This window comes from Bos grunniens, chromosome 22, assembly GCF_055505025.1.
Source record: "Bos grunniens cultivar Pamir isolate PY7600 chromosome 22, Bosgru_T2T1.0, whole genome shotgun sequence".
In the NCBI taxonomy this organism is placed as follows: domain Eukaryota; kingdom Metazoa; phylum Chordata; class Mammalia; order Artiodactyla; family Bovidae; genus Bos; species Bos grunniens.
Window position 1 is genome coordinate 55744663 of NC_141186.1, and position 23046 is coordinate 55767708.

The window sequence follows — 23046 nt, forward strand, 5'->3', positions numbered from 1 at the left end:
CTTGTGCTCATGTGTGTGCCGGGGTTTCTGGTGGCACAGCTGCTGGTTTGCTTAGTGGCACAAAGTTTAGCCACCAGTCTTAGTTCCTGAAACGTGTGACCGGGGCCTGCGTCTGCTTCCAGTCACACCCTTCCTGAGTATCCATAGACTTGATTTTTTTTTCTCTTCGGGGAAAGATTATCCCAAATAAGGCTTTTAAGAAATGCCCTGTACATAGTTCAGATCACGGCCTCTGGAGCCCATCCCTGGCTCCTTCCCCTCGCCTGTCCTTAGCCAAGGTCAGGGCTCTTCCCAGGTACTGTCCGCCCGTCTGCGAGATCCCCTGCTGCCTGGCGGCATACAGACATGGGTGCCCGGCTCTCTCCCAGGCTCTTAGCTTCTGGAGGGCAAGGACTGCGCCTCTCTCTTCTGTAGCCCCGATGTGCTTGCTCTGTAGTTGACAATAAGTAAACATCTGTGGAAGGCAGTAACCAAGGCATGAACGGGCCGGGTTTCCTCCTTGATGCTGAGACCCAGCAAGAGAAAGGATGCTTCTGGACAGTGGGGAGGAAGGCGCACTGCCCTGCAGCTCCATGTGCTCCTGGGAGGGAGGCGGGAGGAGACCCCGGGACCTGCCTTGATGCTACTCCTCCTCCCGGCAGATCTGGGAGTCCATCAAATCGGGGGCCGCCCTGGACAACCCCGTGCTCCTCAACAAGTTCCTCCTCTTGACATTTGCGGTAAGTCTGCGGGCTCTGCGGGGTGTGGACTGTGGACTGCCCTGGCTGAGCCCAGGGCACCGGTGGGACAGGCTGCTCTCTTCTCTCAAGTCACATCTGCTAAACAAATCCTTGGGTGCTTAGTGATCCGGTAGTGGCTGGCGTTTCTCACTGATGCAAGATTAATTCAGTCTCCCTGATCGCACTGGTGGCTTTGCCTGGTTTATGTGACAGGGAGACCCAGCTCTCATCATTTGAGGAGGTGACAAAGCCCAGTTCCGGGAGCTGGGTTCATCACTGCTAACGTCTTTGTTAAGTTCAGCGCCGCAGAGCCCAGTTGCTGGGTCCATCGACATAAGGAACAGGTGACGACTCGAGGATCTAAGCCATCCCCAGGTGACTTCTAGATGAGAGGGGGTCACCCTGCATAGCTTGTCCACACAGCTGTGTTGTTGTTGTTTTTTAACAAAGAAAATGTTTTATGTAAGTGAGATCTAGTTAAAGTGAACTTTAAGGGCAGCTTTGAAGAGGAGAAGAAATCACATTAGGGGAACAATTGCTGCCCAGGGAAGCAGGGGGAGGGAGCCTCAGTGATGGGGAACATGGCAGAAGGTGAGGGCTGATTGCTTTTAACAGAAGTGCCAGCCCACACACACGCTTATGCACGTGTATACACACATATGCGTGTGTGCATCTGCATATATCTCCGCAGAAAGCTTGTTTGCCCTGTATAATTATGTTGACATTATAGTATTCTGTCAAGTGTGTGTTCTGTAGACCTTTCGACATCTCGGTTGTTTTCGGTATTCACTATTTTATTTTGCTTTTGACCGCACTACGCAGCATGTGGGATCTTAGTTCCCCAACCAGGGGTCGAACCCACGACCCCTGCACTGGAAGCAGTCTTAACTACTGGACCGCAAGGCAAGTCCCCAGTATTCACTCTTATTAAAAAAAGTTGCAGTGAACATCGTCAGCCACACTGATTTTCTCTTCCCGCTTATTTCTTTAGAAGATAGCCCCCTGGAGTGGGCATGTAAACATACTGATGTGGACACGCATTAAGTGCGCTGGTTGTTCACCCCAGCTTTATCAGCTTCAGATGTTAATCCTCTTCCCTACATTTTTCTTTTCTTTTTTTGGTTTGCCAAGATATAGTCTTGCCTTCCTTCCTCCCCCATGAACTCGTCCTCCATTTCTTCCTCCTGCTGCCTCTTTGATGCACCACCCGAGGCAAAGGGGAGAGTGAGAGAGGATTCAAACTGGGGTCATACCCAGAGTGGGGGGCAGTGGGCATGGGGGCCCTGCAAGGAGCACGTTTCCTGACAAGTTAAAGTGCTTTCTGTGTGTCGGTGGCGAGATAGAAAAGCGCCAGATACTTCAGGGGATTACTAGACACAATTTGGCACTGATATTTTGTAAATTGAGTAATTTTGTAAGGATAAATAAAAGCAATGCTAATTAATGTGTTTTTTTTTTTTTTTAATTTTACCATCAATACATCTTCTGTATTAAGGGTTTTAGCTAGTAAAATCTAATGGACAACTTGTGTTTAATGAGAAAATAGCGTTGGATCTCACTTAAAGTTTTAAGGCATCTCAGAGTCGTTATGTGAGTTGGCCATGTTGCCCTTTCTACTGAGTATTCTTAGTCTGCGTTTAAAAAAAATTAAAAGTCTGTGTCTTTAGGAACCTGTCAGACACAAAGAGCTTTATGTTTGATGTGATCGAGGTCTCTTGTGTCCTGAAAAGCATCCTAAGAAATTCAAGCCTTTTGACTCTTTTTTTTTTTTTTTGCCTTTTGACTCTTGAAGATGACCTGATAAGAGCTTTTAGAAACTGCCAAGGCCTTCATCTTGAATCGTTTAACCTTTCGCTAAAGATCAGTTATGACAAATCATTTAAGCACATGGAAGAGAGAAAAATCTCTAGAGGTGTTTTGCTTTCCTTTCTGTTCTTTCTAGGACTCCAAGGTACAGACACTTTATTAATTTAGATTTTGCACTTTGCTTTGCTGTTGTTAAAGGGAGTTTGTCCTTAGTTGATCAGTTAGTGGCAGAAATACAGACTGTGGAAACTATAGTGACTAGTCTTCTTCATCTGGACATGTGTTTATGTGTAAGTTTGTTTTTTAAAAGTCACCTAGTCTGACTCCATTTGTTTGGAAAGTCCAGAATAGGCGAATCTAGAGAGACTGAATGTAGGCTAGAGGTTTCCAGGGGGTGAGAGTGAGGTGAACGGAGAGTTTCTGTGAATGGGATTTCTAACTAATAAACCAGTGGGGAGTTTCTGCTATTGGGGTTTCTTTGTGAGGCGATGAATACATTCTGAAATTGGTGGGGATGGTGGCACAGCCTGGTCAGTATACTAGAAAACCACTTAATGTGCTGTAACATCTTTAACATGGTGACTCTTTTTTCAGCTTCATTGCCTGTGTGGGCTCTCTCTAGTTGCAGCGAGTGGAGGCTACTCTCGTGCCCAGGAGGTGCCCAGGCTTCTTGCTGCAGTGGCTTCTCTTGTTGCGGCGCGCACGCTCTAGGGCACGCGGTCTCAGTAGGCGTGGCTCCCGGGCTCTGAAGCACTGTCCAGGAGCCGTGGCGCTCAGGCTTAGTGACCCCGAGGCACTTGGGATCTTCCCAGACCAGAGGTCACACCGGGGTCCCCTGCACTGGCAGGAGATGCTTACCCACTCCGCCACCAGGTCAGTCCAGCACGGTGGCCTTCGTGGTGCACGAAGCATACCTCAGTGAGAAGTCACCAAGCATCGGTCCCCTCCTGATTCCTGGCAAGATCTGAGAGGAAATGTCAAGTAGCGACATAAATTACAAAGTGATCAGTGGTAACAGGCTGGTGGGAAGCTGTCAGGTACCCACATAACCACAGGGTCCTCCCACATGAGTGACTCAAGCCTCACCTGCTACAGAAATTCGGAGACGAGAACACTGGGCCTGAGTGGGGACGGCCTCACAAGTCACGGGCCCTTTCTCGCCTCCCCTGGCTGGGGAGCAGGCACACACACCCCGAAGGCATGCCTCTTCTGTCGTCGGTGCACCCTAGGTCCTGGAACCTCTTCTGTGACTCATCCAGCTACTCATGTACTTGTTTCCTCTCTGTTCCCTGCAGTGACTGAGCTCCCTGAGGGCCAGACTGAATTTTTTTCATCTTCTTACTGCCGGAGTATCTAACATATTGCCTTGTACACAGCAAGTGCTTAGTTGTTGACTTGAATTTCACCAGTACGAGAGTTCTGAAAACACTGTTATATTATCTCAGGTTATATGTAGCACGTTCTAATAACTTCAATAGCATGCTTAGTTCATTCAGTTGTGACAAGAGTGGTGACTGTTGGGAAGTTGTACCTCCACAGATGGCACGCTGGGTACGCCTGGTACCATGAACAAGAGCTTACATTTTGGAAGTAGAATTCTACTCTCCTCTCTGCCACTTGGTATCTATGTTCAAGCTTTCCATCCCTCTCTAAGCTTCAGTTTTCTGTCTGTAAAATGGGCAGATAACAGCTACCTCCCGGGGTGATTTTATATGTTAAACAATGATGACAACAACATCAGTTACTTTTTGGATACTTTCTATTAGGAAGTGGTCAATAAAATATATTATGTCTGTCCTGATACATTAGTGTGAATGTGTGGGGACATTTCAGATAAACACGGGGGTTCTGTTGGAGGTTTCTGACAAGTTGGTCGTATCTGGCGTGCATTAGTTTTTCTGTCTCACGTAGCTGTTGGGAAGTTAGCGTTAGTAGGCGCGTTTCCGTGTGATCACCGTGCCATTCTGATGTGTCGTCTTGTTTCTTCCAGGATCTAAAGAAGTACCATTTCTACTACTGGTTCTGCTCCCCAGCTCTCTGCCTTCCAGAGAGCATACCCCTCATTCAGGGGCCAGTGGCCTTGGATCAATGGTTTTTGCCAAAACAGGTATCAACAAATAAAACAAAATGCAGATCAAACTGAGTTTAAATGTGCATGAGTAGTTTATCTAGCTCTTTCTAAAGACACTTGTCTGGGTGAGGAGGCGGTCTCTGTGGAATCCCCCAAAGGCGGCACTGAGAGCAGACTTGCTCACACAGTGTTTGGTAAGCGCGTGTGAAGAGTGGTCAGCAGCGCTTGTCCAGGTCCTCGTGACCTGTGTGGAGATGCTAAGCCAGTAGGGAGGAATTACAGAAACACTTTGAAAGACTGTGGGAATTTGCCAAAGCGTGATCTCCACTCTCAGTGGAGAGAGTCTTTGCAACCAAAGAGAAGACTTCTCCCTTTCTTTGTTCCAAGTTGCAGAACTTCTACATTAAGGACGGTCCCTACAGAGCTAGTCCTTGCAGTTTAAGGAAGATAATAAGGTCTTTAGAGGTGGTTCCCAGAAGAGCAGTGAAAACCATCAAGTTGGTAGAAGACAGACCCTCAGCCCCCAAATTCTGATTGTCGTCAAGGCAAACGCTGAGTGTCAAGATGACTTGAATTCATGAAGCATGTCACTCACTAAAGCCCAGAAATCCAAAGCCAGGGAGGGCCCTTGTTAATTAAAAAGCTCATTTACTAAGATAAATCAAAGGTTGTGGTTCTGTGGAATGAATTTTCTAGGGAGAACTGTAAGTGCGAACAAAAGACTAGGCCTGGGGATTGAGTCCGGATGGGTTTGAGGTTTCTCTTAATGGGAACAAAAATGTTCTCAAAGTATTGTGACAAATCCCTATGAACGTGCTATAAACAGCCTTGAATTGCGCTTTGTGAATGAGTCAGTTGTATGATAAGTAAGAGAAAGCGTGTCTCAAGGGAGCTACTGAAGGTTATAGAAGGGGTCAGGGCAAAATCCATCCGTGGTAGATTCATGCTTGGATATCACAGGCGAGACTTAGTGTCTGGGCGCTCTCTAAACCTTTGTGGTGGCGTCTTGGGGAACCGGGAGCCATCACACTAAGGGTGCCGTGAAATATGTGTGTGTGCTCCTGTCTGAGACACCACCACGCGCTATCTCAGAGTGAGGTGGTGTGATTTGGGGCACCCTTAGGTCTGCTTGCTGCAAGAGAGGAACAGGGGTGTGAGCAATCATTTCCAGGCTTCTGGCCCGAAAGTACCTTTTATTGTATGTTAATTTTTCTCAGCTCAGAGCTAGGTAAGTAGTTGTCTGGAGAATAACTCAGTGTTTCCTGATTTCAGATTCAAGCCCTTGAGCATGCGTATGATGCCCTTTGTCAGACAGAAGGAGTCCCAGCACTGCCTTACTTCCTAATCAAGTATGACGAGACCACGGTGCTGGTTTCCTCGCTCAAACACTACAGCGATTTCTTCCAGGGTCAAAGGACAAAGGTCAGAGAAACTTTGAGGAGCATTTTATTATCCAATAAGAAAATCTGATGTTCATGTTATGATAGACCACTGCGAAATTCAGGCTCATTTATGTGTCTTAAGCCTTCCAGAGAAAGTTTCAGGACATCTCCGCATCTTCACCGTCCCCCACCCCTACACTGCCCAAATCAGGACCTCCTCCAGGTTTTCTTAGCTCTGTGGCACCTCAGAGTAATTGTGGATTCCTCACTGCCTCAGTTTTTCTTCCTGATACACTTTCTATCTGTTTTAATTCATTGCCAGAGCTACCGCGGCAGTGCAGACTCTGGTCCTCTCGCTCCTGGTCAGTGACAGTCTCCACCCCGCAGTGATCTCCCTCAGCCCCGTCACGTTCCCCGTGCCATTCACTAATCAAGAGCTCAAGACGTCTTCCTTCTGCCCCCAGTCCACCTTTCCTGCCTCATCTTGCCCTATTTTCCTCATGAGCCATTGGTCTTGCTAAGCTTCTCTGGTTTTCACCAGACAGTCCCCCTAAGCAGACAGACCCAGAAGCGTTCCTGTGTCTGTCTTTGTCCTCGTGTTGTTTGGTTTTCCTAAAGCAGGTCCTGCCTGGGGATGCTAGAGACTGTCTCGTTGTCAAAGCCCTGCGTCCATGGAGAGGCCTTCTCGTGGTGTCTCAGGTGTGACCTGTCCCGTCTGACCTCACTGCCCTTGCCCCTGGCCTCCCGGCCTTACTCCCCTTCTCACTCCCTTGCACACACTGCCTCTCATGCTGTTGGACTGTGAGCTCCCAGAGGGCAGGGACCGAGTCCCACACGTATCTGCCTCAGCGTAGTGGCCAGCCCTCGCCTCAGGCCCCCAGTAAAACTCTTTTGAGTGAGGGAAGGAGTACTGTAAGTGTCTTTAGATGTGATGAGATAGATAGGAAGCTGTCCTAGCCATATTAAGGCACTGAAAATTAAAAATAAAATATTGATGATGAGTATCATGCAGGTTTGAAATCAAGTGGGAGGGTTTCAGTCGCCGTGTAGGTACGTCAGAGCTGAGACGAGACAGGCCTCTTGCTGGTGCCCTGGCTCTTCCTTGGCCTGAACTTCAGGTGCCTTTTATTTTAAAGTAGATTTTTTTCTTTCTCACCTACACTAGCATTTTCTTTGTCAGAGGGAGCCCTCTTTAGATTGATGACTGAGGGTTGGGTTTTTATTATAATTCTTGCCCAAGCCCCACCCCAGTCAGATTTGCAGACCTGTAGCTAACTTAGCAGCAGCAAGACCTGTCGTTGGTGCTTCGAGGCCCCGTTGTGACAGCAGATGGGGCAAATCAGCCTGGCTTTGAAAGCGGCTGGACTTCAATTGTGTGTTGTGAAGACATGGTCTTCCCCGAGGGCAGCTCTGCCAGAACAACAGTTGGCAGTTTAAAGGGGGCTTTCACATGCTCTGTCGTGTAATGACTTCGTGACGTAGGTATTCTCAGTACCTGCGTTTCCTGTTTTTATTTATTTTTGTCTGTGCTGGCTCTTTTGTTGCAGTGTGCCCGCTGTCTCTGGTTGAGCTTGCAGGGGCCTCTCTCTAGTTGTGGTGGGCAGGCTTCTCATTGCGCTGGCTTCTTTTGTTGTGGAGCACCGGCTCGAGGGCCCTTGGGCTCCATAGTTATGGCACATGGGCTTAGTTGCCCCAAGGCATGGGGGATCTTCCCAGACCAGGGATTGAACCCATGTTCTCTGCATTGGCAGGTGGATTCTTAATCACTGGATCACCAGGGAAGTCCCGCATTTTCTCTCTGATGCAGATGAGACTCAAATGGCTTAATTGTCTGGTTCCGAAGCCCATGCACTTTCTTCCAGTCCGTTCTCATGTCACTGGGGGAGAGGTGGACCCTGCTTGCCATTTGGAATCAAGCAGGTCTGACTCCCGGTGTTGCCACCTTGTAGCTCTGTGACCTTGGGGGATGCGCACACCCTTGCGTCACCCAGGTCTCGCTGTCCCATGGTGGTAACCTGCGTGTGCATGCTTGCTCAGTGGTGTCTCACTCTTTGAGACTCCACAGACTATAGTCCGCCAGGCTCCTCTCTTCCCCGAGGCTGCTGACAAAGAAGAAATGCGATGACGTGGGTAAAGTGCCCAGCTTGCAGCAGGTGGGCAGCGTGTGTCCAACTCCTTTCCTCCTCAGCAGCAGCCAGTTTTTAAAGCCTGAACATTCTCTGGCGTCTCCTGTGAAGTGATTTGGGTGAGTTGGCGAGGCCCCTGACCCAGAGGCCAACCACCGCCCGATTCGGACGCGGCATCCTTCACTGGGTTAAGGCTGTATCTCAGGAAAGCCTGGCATGGCTCAGCGCATATCATGAGCACCTCCTGTGAGCCAGAAATTGTGAAATATGATTGCACCTGTTCTTGTGGAACCCGAGTCCTTATAGGAGCGATGAGACATCGACTTGTGGAAAGTTAGCTAGAAATTCAAGTCACAGAAAGACGGGCCAGTGAGATGACACGGACGATACTTGGCGGTTTATCTGTGCCTCTGTGTCCAGTCTTGTTCTAGGAAGGATTGCCAGAGGCTACACAGACTGTGGACTCTCAGGAGCTCCGTGGCCTCACGGCCGACCTCCCTTCTGTAGTCCTGGGTGTCCCATCCACCCCCCGCCGTGCCGCCCAGATGCATGTTCTCACACAGCAATTGGATTGTGTCCCTCTGCTACCTGAAACCCCTCTGTGGTTCCTGTGGTCTTCAAGACAGAGTTAGAAAGGCTCAGCGTTCAGGGCCTCCTCAGACTTGGCGACTGCCCATCCGTCCCACCTCACCTTCGAAAGCTCCCCAAGCTGTGCCCTCCAGATGCCCCTGCTGCCCTCGTCTTCTCCCCATCTCCCGCCTTTGGTCACGCCGGCTGGTGTTCCTCCTGCCGCTGGCCAGTGCCTCACCCCCTCCCTTCCTAGTCCACACCCTGGAAGCGCTGGCGCGGTCCCGGCGCTGTTCGACACCCCTCTTCTGTGTGCTGGTAGCGACCCCTCTCCAGGCACTGACGGGGCTTCCATGCCATTGCTGGTGTGTCACAGGTCGTCTCAACTGGGATCCCTGATCAGCCCCGGAGCAGTGGTCACACCAAGACCGTGTTACACCCCACAGCACATGCTGCACTTGTAGCGTGATGCCAGACACTTGATGGGCACACGGTGTGTGTGTGAATTTAGAGAGGAGAGAGCTGCTGGTCCTCGTGGACAAGCACAAGGCTGGTGAGCACGGAGACTTCCCAGGAAAGCAGGGCTGGAGCAGAGTCCTGAAGGCGTGAGCGCTTCCCTGGTGGCTCAGCTGGTACAGAATTCAATGCGGAAGACCCGGGTTCGATCCCTGGGATGGGAAGATCCCCTGGAGAAGGGAAAGCCTATCCACTCCAGGACTCTCGCCTGGAGAATTCTGTGGACTGTCCATGGGGTCACAAAGAGTCGGACACGACTGAGCAACTCTTTCTTTCTTTCTGGAGACGTGATGTCTGTGAAACCTAGCTCTCACTTCACTCGAGACCGTTCCTGCCTCATGGTGTGAACCCTGTTCACTTGCTTTCACATAATTCCACTTTCTCTTTCATGTTCCTTGAGTCATGAACTTTCCTTGAAATTTTTTATCCTATTCTTCGAGAAATAGGCATTCTTTTCAACATGAATTCTTCGCTTTTGTGCTCCAGCTTCCTGTTTTGCTCTATTTCCTGCCTCCTCCTCTTAGCAGGGACTTTGACCCTCAAGAAGCCCCTGCTCCTCTGTGAGCCCTGTCGTGGTGTCTTCACACAGAAGCTGGAGAGCCATTGGAATTGCCTCAGGTTTCTCTCCTTTGAGTCTGCTTTCTCTTCTGGGAAACCTGGTGCCCACAACCCTACTGACCACCGTTTCCAGCCCGAACTTGCCTCTGGACCCTGGCCTGCGTTAGCCAACCCCCTGCCTGCCTACTCCAGCACCTCAAATTCAGTATGTCTGAGTTGATCTCAGGGTCTTCACCCCAAGTCTGGTACTCTCCTGGGCATCGCCATCTTGTAGCGACACTGTCATCCATCCGGTCACGAGAGCTGTGAATCTGGGCAGCCAGCTGGCTGCCTCTCGATCCTCTACCAGCACCATATCCGTGGATCTCACCTCCTAAACTTCTCTCTTTCTGCCACCTCTGCGTTTCTTCTGCCACCTGGCCAGCCTGAGCGTCATGGTCTTTCATCTGCTTTCCCACAGTAGCTTCCCAGTGGGCTCTGTGTGCCTGCTCAGGCCTCCATCCAGTCCGTCCCCGTATCATCCCAGGAAGTCCCCTGAAAAGCAGATCTGATCATGTCACTCTCCAAATGAGGCAGAGCAATGCTGTCTCTCCTGTGCTCTAAGAACCCAAGTCCCCTGTGTGGCGTGCAGAACCCCATGTGCCCCGGGCCGTGTGCGGATCTGTTCCCGGGTCCCCCATGTGGTGTACAGAGGCCCCCATGTGCCCCAGGCCCTGTGTGGATCTGTTTCATGTGCCCCATGTGGTGTAGAGAGGACCCCACGTGGCCCGGGCCCTGTGCAGATAAGTCCCCGGTCCCCGTGTGGTATACAGAGGATCCCACGTGGCCCGGGCCCTGTGCAGATAAGTCCCCGGTCCCCGTGTGGTATACAGAGGACCCCATGTGGCCCGAGCCCTGTGCAGATCTGTCCCTGCTCTCCCGTGTGGTGTACAGAGGCCCCCACGTGCCCCGGGCTCTGTGCGGATCTGTCTCGTGTGCCCCATGTGGTGTACAGAGGACCCCACGTGGCCTGGGCCCTGTGCAGATAAGTCCCCGGTCCCCGTGTGGTATACAGAGGACCCCAAGTGTCCCGGGCCCTGTGCAGATCTGTCCCTGCTCCCCCGTGTGGTATGCAGAGGACCCCATATGGTCTGAACCCTGTGTGAATCTGTCCCTGGGTCCCCCATGTGGTATGCAGAGGACCCCACGTGCCCCGGGCCTGTGCGGATCTGTCCCTGGTCCCCGTGTTGTATGCAGAGGCCCCCATGTGGCCCGGGCCCTGTGCGGATCTGACCCCCACTCCCTTGGTGCTCCCCTCGGAAGTGCTGACTGCCTTCCCCCTGCAGGGCTGATGCCTGGAACTCCTGTCTCCTTTCTCTTCTTCTGTCTCATCCTCTCCCCACCCCTGTACTTCTTCTCTTCCCAGTTTCTTCAGAGTGAAACTTACTCATGATTCTTTGAAGAAAACTCCCCCACCCCCAACTTCCGTAAAATGGTTTATTCTGCCCACAGTGGGTTTTCATAGCACTCCATTTACTGAAAATCTTTTAGTCTCCTGTGCAGATTTTAATGACTCAGATTATACTACCTTCTGTTTTATTTTAGCATAATACTAAACTCTGCATCGACATCCTTTTTAATAAATACGTATCATCATGAATTTCTCAAGTTTCGGACATTTAGGTCTCTCATAATTCTTCACTATTAGGAGCTTCTTTATGCATGAAATCCCACCCTCCCTGCCCTCCTCTTTGTACTTTGAATTGTTTGTTTCCTTAGGAAAGATTTCTAGATGTGGAATTACAAGGTTAAGAGGCTGGGCATGTTAAGGTTTATCCTCAGTCGTGTGCTGGCCGATGTCTGACGGCAGGCTCTCGGGGTGAGGGTGCTGTGCTTTCGTGGTGTCTGCTTATTTCTGTGGCCTCAGCTCTCCCACCGTGCCCCCCGCCAACTCTTGGGTTTCCAGTGTGTGGAAGTCATGCGCTGCGGAGCCAGGAAGGGCCAGTACCTGTTGGCTTCCCCGCCTGTGGGGCTAGCTCCCGTACTGCTGCTTCTGGTGACTCCTGCCCGCACCGCCGATCTCCCTCAAGCTAGCAGTGCTCGCTGAGCAGCACTGAGTATTACATGCATTGGGCTGGCTGAAAATGGGCTTTGTCTAAGCTCTTTTTGCCCTCCAGTGTGGGTTCCGGTGGTGGTGATGCTGCAGCTGTTCCGGGGTTCATGCTGATGCAGCCCTGGATGCTGCCCCACTGCCCATCGTCAGGGAAAGCTTGCTTGACTGAGTCTCGTTTTTTCTCCAGAACAGCTATTTGAGATTGAATGTTTGGGAAACGTTTTGTCATTTTGACAGCGTCAGCCTTCAGTTTTCAGGTTGTGAAATCTTAGGACAAGAGCACTAGCAAAGGAGCAGTAATTGGTCTGCTGTTGGTTAGGGGCTGTTTCTTCATTCAGCGGTATCCACATCTTGGTCTCCATCGCTGACATCGCCACGCGTGATATCTCGGAACTTTTTTCCTATACTTTTAAAACACATAATCCCCTTTGTGCATTTCCTGTTACATCGAGCGTGTGGGTAATAGTCATTTGTCAGTTAAGCATGTTTTATGGCAGTGTGGAAATTTCTCCAGACGCTCAAGTTGGCAATTTTGCCCTCTTTCTCTTCTCACGTTGTACTTTTTCAGCAAATTGCTGGGTGGATGGTAGCCAGCTCATCACTGAACAACTTCAATGAATTATATGCTCTCAGCCAAGGAGAAAGGAGCATTTATTTCATAAACCTTCTAAATAGATTTTTTTTTTTTTGCAATTACATTTTGTTTCTTTCTGCTGAGTTCTCTTGTAAAAGGAAGTGATTTGCCCATGTTCACACAATGAATCTGTGGCAAAGCCAGTTCTAGAATCCAGATCTCCTAGCCAATGGTTATTTCTGACTGCCATTTATGAAGTCTGTTTACCCAAATAGTTAAACTGGCTTGCTGAGCCTCATTTGGACTGAATCCTACAGTGATTAAGCTTGTAGGTTTGATTCCTAAAGCACTGAAAGATTTTGGGGTCACTTTTGAATCATCAGAGGACTATTTCATTGTGTTCAGCCTGGCGTCAAATGGATTCTGTCATCTTCCTCTCGGATGCTTGCTCTTCGTACTTATGCATGCCTCCTGTGGGTAGAAGAGTTCCTTTAAAACAGATTTGAGCTAACCTCCCTTTATAAATAAGTGGTAAATTTCTCTTTAGTGGTTCATTCCTTCTCTATAGCTCATTTTTAGGTCAGGTTGCTCTAAGAAACTTATTCCTGGTCCTATCTAAAAGGATTTTTTTTTTTCTTACTACCTTCCTGCCTGGTTGCCTTTGTATTTAGTGTCAGAAATATGCTCATTTTTTGAAATTAAGCATCCATTTGTACTGTCTGATGTCACATTCTAATTTATATAATTTAAATATCATTTAGTCTCAGCTCTACAGTTTCAGATGATGAAACCTGGACCCAGAGAATATTTGGTAAACTAGAACTTACCCTCCTTTTTCTCCGCCAGCTAAGAAATGATAACTTTGAAGCTGAAGGTAGATGACTATCGGTGGTAGACTGAACTGAACGAAGAGGTCGATGGATTTACTGCAGTGGGATTTTTGTTGTTATGGTTCTCGCTGGTTGCGTGCTTCTCTTGTTCTCAGTCTCTGTGCCAAGTGCAGGTGAGAGTGACCCTGTAGATGAGAAACTTAGGCACAGAGGTATCGGGAATTGCTGAAGATCAGGTGAGAGTAACTCAGAACCTTTGATAACAGCCCAGGTTTATGGAGTTGTATTTGAAAATTGAAATGCCGCATCTCTGTATGAATGGCGTATTCTGGATTGATATGTCTGGGTTCTTCCCAAATAAAAATTGAAGAGCCTTTAGACACCAAGTAAAAATGAACCTTAATATAGTCTATGTATTTTTGTAACCTATATGTTTTCTTTTTTTTTTTTTCTCTGTAATGGCCTATAAAGCTCTAAAATTCTGGAGCCAGAAGGACTCCTTTGAGATGAAATGATTTTACTATTTCATTTTACAGGCGAGGGAAGACCTTCCCCAAGGTCTTAGAATCAATTAACGGCAGGATTAGAACCATACCCACTGGGCTGTAGCCTGTACTTTTTTTTTCCCCCACCATCAGGCCATTCTCTTCTCTAAGGTGTTTCAAATGTTACAGCCATTGAATGCCATCTTCTCCCTTCTCCCCACTTTCTTGCTGGATGAAAGAGTGATTAATGCCTTTGGTAAATTTTTTAAAGTGTGAAGTTGAAGCAAGGATGACTTATTAAATGTAGTCAGCCTGACAGATGCCGTCTATCACAGTCTATATGGGGGAACAGAATAAAGAGTTGCCCCCCCATGGTGGTGATGGCCAGCCGGACCAGGAAAACTCCAGGAAGGTAGTGTCTCCAATCAGAGAGCGCGTGAGTTGGGGGCCTCCTTCTTGGACTGCTCATGCTTTTCACAGGAAACAGTCTCTCAGACCATGCCCTCACCATCTCACCCAGGAAAATCCCAGGGTTAAAACATCACTAAGTGGAGAGCCTAGGATGTTGAGAAAGGAAAGAGTGGTGGCATCAAGGAGGAACTAGTCAGGTACTTGTTGTTGTTCATTTCCTAAGTCATGCCCAACTCTTTTTTGATCTCATGGACTGCAGCACACCAGGCTTCCCTGTCCATCATCATCTTCTGGAGCTTGCTCAAAGTCATGTCCATTGAGTTGGTGATGCCATCCAACCATCTCATCCTCTGTCGTCCCCTTCTCCTCCCGCCTTCAGTCTTTCCCAGCATCAGGCTCTTTTCCAATGGCCAAAGTATTGGAGCTTCAGCATCAGTCCTTGTAATGAATATTTAGGATTGACTGGTTTGATCTGCTTGCAGTCCAAGGGACTTTTAATAGTCTTCTCCAACACCTCAGTCCAAAAGCATCAATTCTTTGGCGTTCAGCCTTCTTTATGATCCATCTCTCACCTCCATACATTCTCTAGCCTGGTACTAGGGGTGGAAAATTGAATACAGTTGATGCTGTCTCTTGAGAAACCTATATGCAGGTCAGGAAGCAACAGTTAGAACTAGACATGGAACAACAGACTGGTTCCAAATAGGAAAAGGAGTACATCAAGGCTATATATTGTCACCCTGCTTATTTAACTTATATGCAGAGTACGTCATGAGAAACGCTGGGCTGGAGGAAGAACAAGCTGGAATCAAGATTGCCGGGAGAAATATCAATAACCTCAGATATACAGATGCTGCTGCTGCTGCTGCTGCTAAGTCGCTTCAGTTGTGTCCAATTCTGTGCGACCCCATAGATGGCAGCCCTCCAGGCTCCCCCGTCCCTGGGATTCTCCAGGCAAGAACACTGGAGTGGGTTGCCGTTTCCTTCTCCAGTGCATGAAAGTGAAAAGTGAAAGTGAAGTTGCTCAGTCATGTCTGACTCTTCAAGACCCCATGGACTGCAGCCCACCAGGCTCCTCCATCCATGGGATTTTCCAGGCAAGAGTACTGGAGTGGGGTGCCATTGCCTTCTCTGAGATATACAGATGACACCACCCTTATGGCAGAAAGTGAAGAGGAACTCAAAAGCCTCTTGATGAAAGTGAAAGAGGAGAGTGAAAAAGTTGGCTTAAAACTCAACATTCAGAAAACTAAGATCATGGCATCTGGTCCCATCACTTCATGGGAAATAGATGGGGAAACAGTGGAAACAGTGACAGACTTTATTTTTCTGGGCTCCAAAATCACTGCAGATGGTGATTGAAGTCATGAAATTAAAAGACGCTTACTCCTTGGAAGGAAAGTTATGACCAACCTAGATAGCATATTCAAAAGCAGAGACATTACTTTGCCAACAAAGGTCCATCTAGTCAACGCTATGGTTTTTCCTGTGGTCAGGTATGGATGTGAGAGTTGGATTGTGAAGAAAGCTGAGCACTGAAGAATTGATGCTTTTGAACTGTGGTGTTGGAGAATACTCTTGAGAGTCCCTTGGATTGCAAGGAGATCCAACCAGTCCATCCTAAAGGAGATCAGTCCTGGGTGTTCATTGGAAGGACTGATACTAAAGCTGAAACTCCAGTACTTTGGCCCCCTCATGCAAAGAGTTGACTCATTGGAAAAGACTCTGATGCTGGGAGAGATTGGGGGCAGGAGGAGAAGGGGACGACAGAAGATGAGATGGCTAGATGGCATCACTGACTCAATGGACGTGAGTCTGAGTGAACTCCAGGAGATAATGAGGAACAGGGAGGCCTGGCGTGCTGCGATTCATGGGGTCGCAAAGAGTCGGACACGACTGAGCTACTGAACTGAACTGAACTGGTGCTAATAAGTTCATGGTTTTCTGCCAGCCACCTTCCTTCCCTCCTCCTTTAACCCACCCTTTCACCACCCCTTCTCCCTCTTCCTGCTCCCTTTCTTCTTTCCATCTTTTCAGCATTCACCTGCCTTCATTCGGTATATGCTGTGTATCTGTGAACTCATCATGGAGACCTTGAAGCTACTCCCTGCTCTGCAGATGCTCCCTCTCTTCTTTTTTCCTAATGGCCTTTATCTTAGAATAATTTTAGATTTATAGAAAAGCGGAAGTATGGTGCAGAGGCTACCCTCACCCGTTTTAGTTTTCTCTAGTGTTGTCACCTTACAGTATTGCAGTACATTTGTCAGAAGTGAGAAACCAACATTAATACATAACCATTAACTCCACTCTGGAGTTTGTTCACATGTCACCAGTTTTTCCATTAGCACCCTCCTGCATGCAGGGATCCCATCCGGGAGACTGCATTCTGTTGTCATGTCATGTCTCCTTCTCCTCTGGTCTCTAACAGTTCCTCAGACTTCTGTTGTTTTTAGTGACCTTGACAATTTTGAAGAGTTCAGTTATTTTGGTCAAATGCCTCTTAGTTTGGGCTTGTCTGTTGTTTACTTATGATTCAGTTCAGTTTAGTCGCTCCGTCGTGTCCGACTCTGCAACCCCATGAACTGCAGCACGCCAGGCGTCCCTGTCCATCACCAACTCCCGGAGTCCACCCAAAGCCATGTCCATCGAGTCAGTGATGCCATCTAGCCATCTCATCCTCTGTTGTCCCCTTCTCCTCCCGCCCTCAGTCTTTCCCAGGATCAGGGTCTTTTCCAATGATTTGGCTCTTTGCATCAAGTGGCCAAAGTATTGAATCTTCAGCATCAGTCTTTCCAATGAATATTCAGGGTTGATTTTCTTTAGGATTGACTCGTTTGATCTCCTTGTTGTCCAGGGGTCTGTCAAGAATCTTCTCTAGCGCCACAGTTCGAAAGCATCAATTCTTCAGTGCTCAGCCTTCTTTATGGTCCAACTCTTACAACCATACATGACTACTGGGAAAACCATAGCTTTGGCTATACGGATCTTTGTTGGCAAAGTGATGTCTCAGCTTTGTAATATACTGTCTAGGTTTGTCATAGCTTTTCTTCCAAGGAGCAAGCGTCTTTTAATTTCATGGCTGCAGTCACCATCTGCAGTGATTTTGGAGCCCAAGAAAATAAAATCTGCCACTGTTTCCATTGTTTCCCCATCTATTTGCCATGAAGTGATGGGGCCAGATGCCATGATCTTGTTTTTGAATGTTGAGTTTTAACCCAGCTTTTTCACTCTCCTCTTTCACCTTCATCAAAAGGCTCTTTTTAGTTCCTCTTCACTTTCTGCCATTAGAGTGGTATCATATGCATATCTGAGGTTGTTGATATTTCTCCTGGCAATCTTGATTACAGCTTGTGATTCGTTCCGCTGGTTCCTTCTTGTGATGTACTCTGCTCATAAATTAAATAAGCAGGGTGACAGTATGCAGCCTTGACGTACTCCTTCCCCAGTTTGGAACCAGTCTGTTGTTCCATGCCCAGTTCTAACTGTTGCCTTTTGACCTGCATACAGATTTCTCAGGAGACAAGTAAGGTGGTCTGGTATTCCTAGCTCTTTAAGAATTTTCCAGTTTGTTGTGATCCACAAAGTCAAAGGCTTTGGCATAGTCAATGAAGCAGAAATAGATGTTTTTCTGGAATTCCCTTGTTTTTCTAATATTCAAAATTATCCCTACTATTTTTTCTTTGGGAATGAGTCACTAAGTTGAGCCCACACTCAAGGTGGAGAGGGATTAAGGTCTGTCCCTGGAGGGTCTGTATCTACATATATTGCTTGGAAATCTTCTGTAAGGAAGACTTGTTCCTTCACCTTCAAATATTCGTCTCATCGTGTATGTCATTATGGACTCATAGGTATTTATTTTGGTTTGGGTTATGATCTAGTACTACGTTCTTTATTTCCTTGCTCGCCTTGTGCCAGCCTTGGCCACTGAGAGCTCTTTGCAGGTGTCTCTGGTGCCCCTTGCCATGCCCCTGGCCTTCTGTTCATTCAGCACTTTCTAACTGTCTGGTGTACAGTGTGCTCCAGGCTCGTCTTCTGTTTTCCCTGCTGTGTGTGCTCAGTCACTCAATCGTGTCTAACTCTTTGTAACCCCATGGACTGTAGCCCGCCAGGCTCCTCTGTCCATGGGATTTCCCAGGCAAGAACACTGGCGTGGGTTGCCATTTCCTCCTCCATCCCTTTCCCATGCAAGGACTGAACTTGCTTCTCCTTTGTCCCCTGCATTGCAGGCAGCTTCTGTACCACTGAGCTATCAGGGAAGCCCTTTTTTTTTCCCTGCTCTAGCCCTAGGATTACTCATGTGTCCAAAGAGCCCTGATTCCTTTTACTGTACTGTATGATTCCTACTGTACTGGAGAACAGTACTTAGAAATTAAGACCTCATTGTCTTTTGAGAGGAAGGAGACAGAAAAAGTGAAAGCTGTCCTGTGCGATGTACAGAGGGATCAGGAAGCAGAGAAGCAGGGTGACGGCCTCCACTGGGGCAGTCGTCATTAAAAGCAGAGCTTTCCAGATGTGGAGATCAGGGCCGGGGAGCTGCAAGCAGGAGGAGTGGGAGGAAAAGCAGGTGAGCAGCATCGACAGCAGCGGGCTTTTTAGTTTGGTCTGACTCTGCGCTTACGTACAGCGGTAGTGACCCTTCTTTGACTTTTCTCATTACGTGAAAATTAGCAATTTTCACAGACCATCTCTCTTTGAGACAGGATCTTCTCTTTGTGAGCCCTGACAGTTGGCTGCCCTCCCTCCCTGTCTTCCTTTCAGTCTTCCTTCTGCTACTGCTGCAAAGTCACTTCAGTCATGTCCGACTCTGTGTGACCCCATAGACGGCAGCCCACCAGGCTCCTTGGTCCATGGGATTTTCAAGGCAAGAGTACTGGAGTAGGGTGCCATTGCCTTCTCCGAGTCTTCCTTCTAAATGAATCTAATTCCTCACAGAGGGTGAAGGGACGAATTGGACAGCCCGGGCCACAAGGACATTCTGTCTTCTGCTTTCTTCTCTTTCCTCCAGCCCTTCACCAAGTGTCTAATAGTTGATGCTTTTGCACAACCAAATAAACAGGAGAGGGGAGGGATTAGCAGTGCTTGTGCTGTGAATCTGACACGGTCCCTGCCTCACTCGAAGTCTTTTTTGTTCACAGATAACTATTGGCGTGTACGATCCCTGTAACTTAGCACAGTACCCCGGATGGCCTTTGAGGAACCTTTTGGTCCTAGCAGCCCACAGATGGTATTTACGTGTGTGTGTGTGTGTGTGTGTGTGTGTGTGTGTGTGTGTGTGTGTGTCCATCTGCCTATCTGTCTCTGTCAGTCTTTGACTGTATGTTTTTGACCTTGTATCTGACTCTGTCTATATTTCTGTTTTCCCAAATGGATTTTTTTGTCATTGCTGGTGTAGAAACCAGATAACAAATCAGTGTAAATTGTCATGATCCAGTTTCCATTGGTGGTGAGCCTCTAAGCAGGTCTGTTATGGACCTTCAGATTCCGACTGTATCGCGCTGAAGACAGCGTAGAGTAGAGCAGGACCCACAGCTCGGGGAACCCCAATCTGAACTTCTCTAGCCCCCACTTCAGCTGCGTTGTGTTCAGGAAGGATTTTCTTATTGCTACCATCCTCCCTTTTTCCCGACCCTAAACTGAATAAAATGGAGGGTAGTGCACATTTGAAAAGATGCCCAACATCGTCAGTCATCCAGGAAATAAAATATAACAAGACAGTACCCATTAATAAAGACAGTAAGATGCTGTTATGAAAGATACTACCACACACTCACCAGATAATGAGATGCCTACCAGACTGAGTTTAGAAAGATGACAATACCAAGTGCTGTCAACGATGTGGGTGAATTGGAACCCTCAGACATCACTGGGTACCTGTTTGGAAGTATCTCCCAAAGTTAGAAATATCTATAGCTCAGCAGTTTCCCTCTCAGGTACAAAAGCACAGAAATGCACCCTCAGATGCAAGCAAGACACCTATACAGGAATGCCGATCGCAGTGTTGTTCTTTATAACCAAACACTGGGAATAACCCAGGTCTCCTTGAACAATGAAATGGATAATATGGTGGGGTGTATTCACTGCCATGGAATGCAGTGTTGTAGTCAGCCTGAGTGAATTACTGGTACACTTATCAACACGGATGAGTTTAAAAAGCATAGTGTTAAAAAATAAATAAATAAATAAATAAAAATAAAAAGCATAGTGTTGAGTGAAGAAGGCTGGACCTTCTAAGTTAAAACTTAAGTCCCTACTTAGAAGTTAGAGTAGGACTTAGAGTAGGAGTTACTGTTGAAGGGGCTGTTTAAGGACTGGGAGGAAGCATGAGACAGGCTCCTGTGTATTTAGGATTTGGGTATTTACGTTTGTGTGTGCTTTACTTAGATAACAATGTCCACTGAAGATAGCTAGATCATAGACCTTCCCCAGAAGGATAGGGTTGCACGTGCTTATCCTGGTGGTGAGTCTGTGTAGCCGTGGGCTTCCTCACCACGGCCCGCTCTGTAAGCTCCTGTGGGAGAAGGGGGACCGGAGGAACTCATGCTTGTCTTTTGTCAGAATTATTTCTGTGCAATATGAAATCATTCTGTAAAACTCACCTAAAAAGAAATCAGAGCCCGTTCCACACCCAGCCTTTAGACACTTGGACAAAGGAAGCCTATGTGGATGTGCTCAGAATCTCTGAGATGAAAGCTGTTTCCGCCAAGGGTGTTGGGGGTGTACTTACAGTGACTGGAATCCTCCAGCTGGGTTTGCCAAAGCTCTTACGTGAGCTCTCTCTCTTCCTTCCTTGAAAAAACTGAAACATAAACATCCGGGGCTGACACCAGGAGTGGCAGTTTCCAGTCCGTGGAAGTGGTCTGCTTCCGGGACCGCACCCTGCAGGGGGTGAGAGACGTCACCCACAGCATCGTCTTCGAAGTGAAGCTTCCAGAGATGGCGTTCAGCCCAGGTAATTTGCCACCTTGGAGAATGCACATAATTACCGTTTAACAGAAACCCAATCAATTCAGTTCAGTTCAGTCGCTCAGTTGTATCCACCTCTTTGTGACCCCATGGACTGCAGCACACCAGGCTTCCCTGTCTGTCACCAACTCACAGAGCTTGCTCAAACTCATGTCCTTTGAGTCAGTGATGCCATCCAACCATCTCATCCTCTGTCATCCCATTTTCTTCCTGCCTTCAATCTTTCCCAGCATCAGGGTCTTTTCAAATGAGTCGGCTCTTCATATCAGGTGGCCAAAGTATTGGAGCTTCAGCTTCAGCATCAGTCCTTCCAATGAATATTCAGGACTGATCTCCTTTAGAATGGACTGATTGGATCTCCTTGCAGTCCAAGGGACTGTCAAGAGTCTTCTCCAACACCACAGTTCAGCATCAGTTCTTTGGCGCTCAGCTTTCTTTATTGTCCAACTCTCACATCCATACATGACTACTGGAAAAACCATAGCCTTGACTAGACAGACCTTTGTTGGCAAAGTAATGTCTCTGCTCTTTGATATTCTGTCTAGGTTGGTCATAACTTTCCTTCCAGGGAGCAAGCGTCTTTTAATTTCATGGCTGCAGTCACGGTCGGCAGTGATTCTGGAGCCCAGAAACCGATCCGCCTTGCTGTTCTTTCCTCCCTGTACAGTGGCAGTGGAGGTGAGCTGCAGCTCCTGCCTCTGTGTCACTGCGGATGTGTCCCTGGCACGGAGGGCAGAGATTCTCCCCAGGAAATTCCCTCAAGGCAGTTTTTTCAGCCCTGAGGATTTTTTTTTCCTTAATTTTTTGTTTTTGGTTAACAAAAGAATCTTTATTCCTTGCCCTTCTTACAGGAAGAATGAAGTATTAATGCACTAACATTTTTATTTGTTACAAAATATTGTGTGTGATCTTATTCCCAATAAACTAGTCAGCAAAAGTGCCATTTCTCCTTCCACATTTAATGTTCTTCATCTTATCCCCACCTCATAAGTTAGGAAATGCAGGCTCACAGATACGTTTTATATATATATAAGGGAGGGGGAGGGGGAGGGGGAGGGGGAGGGGAGGGGGAAGTGTGTTTATGTATAGATGGTCTTGCTTTTATGTCTATGTTTGTCTTGAGGTACACATCACAAAGACAGAATAACAGACTCCAATTTGAGTAGAAGTAAAGGAAGTGAAGCCATCTCGTGGAACACCCCTTATGAGGGATCTGACTGCTGTGGTCGCTGTGAGGGCATACTGTAATTCCTTCATAAATGCTAATTGGTAATTTCCCATCTTACCCAAAGTCCAGAACTCTTTCCAAGGTGACCCCTTCAGCTTCTTTGTACAGCAAGCTCTTCAAAGTACTTTTATATACTGACATGGTTTACTTTGCTCCTGTATTGCAGCATCTGCACTGTCCCAAGGCACCTTGCTTTCTTCAGTCCATGAATCATGTGCCTTGCTGTGAGTGTGTGTTTTGGGGATGAGGAGTTTTAAGATCTCTGCTTGGTCAGGCAAAAGAGGAAGCTGTTCACTTGCGAGTTTGGAGCCTTAAGATATCTTTTGTCTGTCCGTTGTCTTGTCTTGTTGCTGTTTAGCCACTCAGTCATGCCTGACTCTCTGCGACCCCATGGCTGAAGCATGCCACGCTTCCCTGTCCTTCACCAACACCCAGAGCTTGCTCAGACTGATGTCTGTCTAGTCGGTGTTGCCATCCAGCCATCTCATCCTCTGTCGCCCCCTTCTCCTCCTTCCCAGCATCAGGGTCGTTTCTGGTGCGTTGTCTTTGGATGTTTGCATTTGGTTTAGCACCCTCTCCTGCCTACCACCTTTGGGGAGAGGCACTTTTCTCTCCATTTTTAAGATAAAGTCACTGAATTACTCTCTGATCCCCGCGATATCACGGATGCTTGGTGAAGCTGGCAAACCCAGGATACGCCACGCACTTCACTTGAGAA

General features: G+C 47.9%; 1 protein-coding gene across 50 annotated transcripts in view; it reads left to right on the forward strand.

Annotated features, from left to right (window-relative positions):
* The window catches only part of ATG7 (autophagy related 7), a 282407-nt gene that overhangs the window by 35018 nt on the left and 224343 nt on the right, over positions 1-23046 (forward strand). For 44 of the 50 annotated variants that reach the window (XR_015151824.1, XR_015151826.1, XR_015151821.1 and 41 more), the window contains 5 exons: positions 642-719; positions 4516-4632; positions 5869-6018; positions 19273-19361; positions 20965-21086. Coding sequence is in view for 41 of the 50 variants with exons in the window: in XM_086368531.1 (XP_086224657.1) it covers positions 642-719; positions 4516-4632; positions 5869-6018; positions 19273-19361; positions 20965-21086 (556 nt within the window). In the remaining 9 variants the exon portion in view is untranslated. The remainder of the gene's footprint in view (positions 1-641; positions 720-4515; positions 4633-5868; positions 6019-19272; positions 19362-20964; positions 21087-23046) is intronic. The other 6 variants (XM_086368542.1, XM_086368544.1, XM_086368543.1 and 3 more) reach the window with 2 other exon arrangements.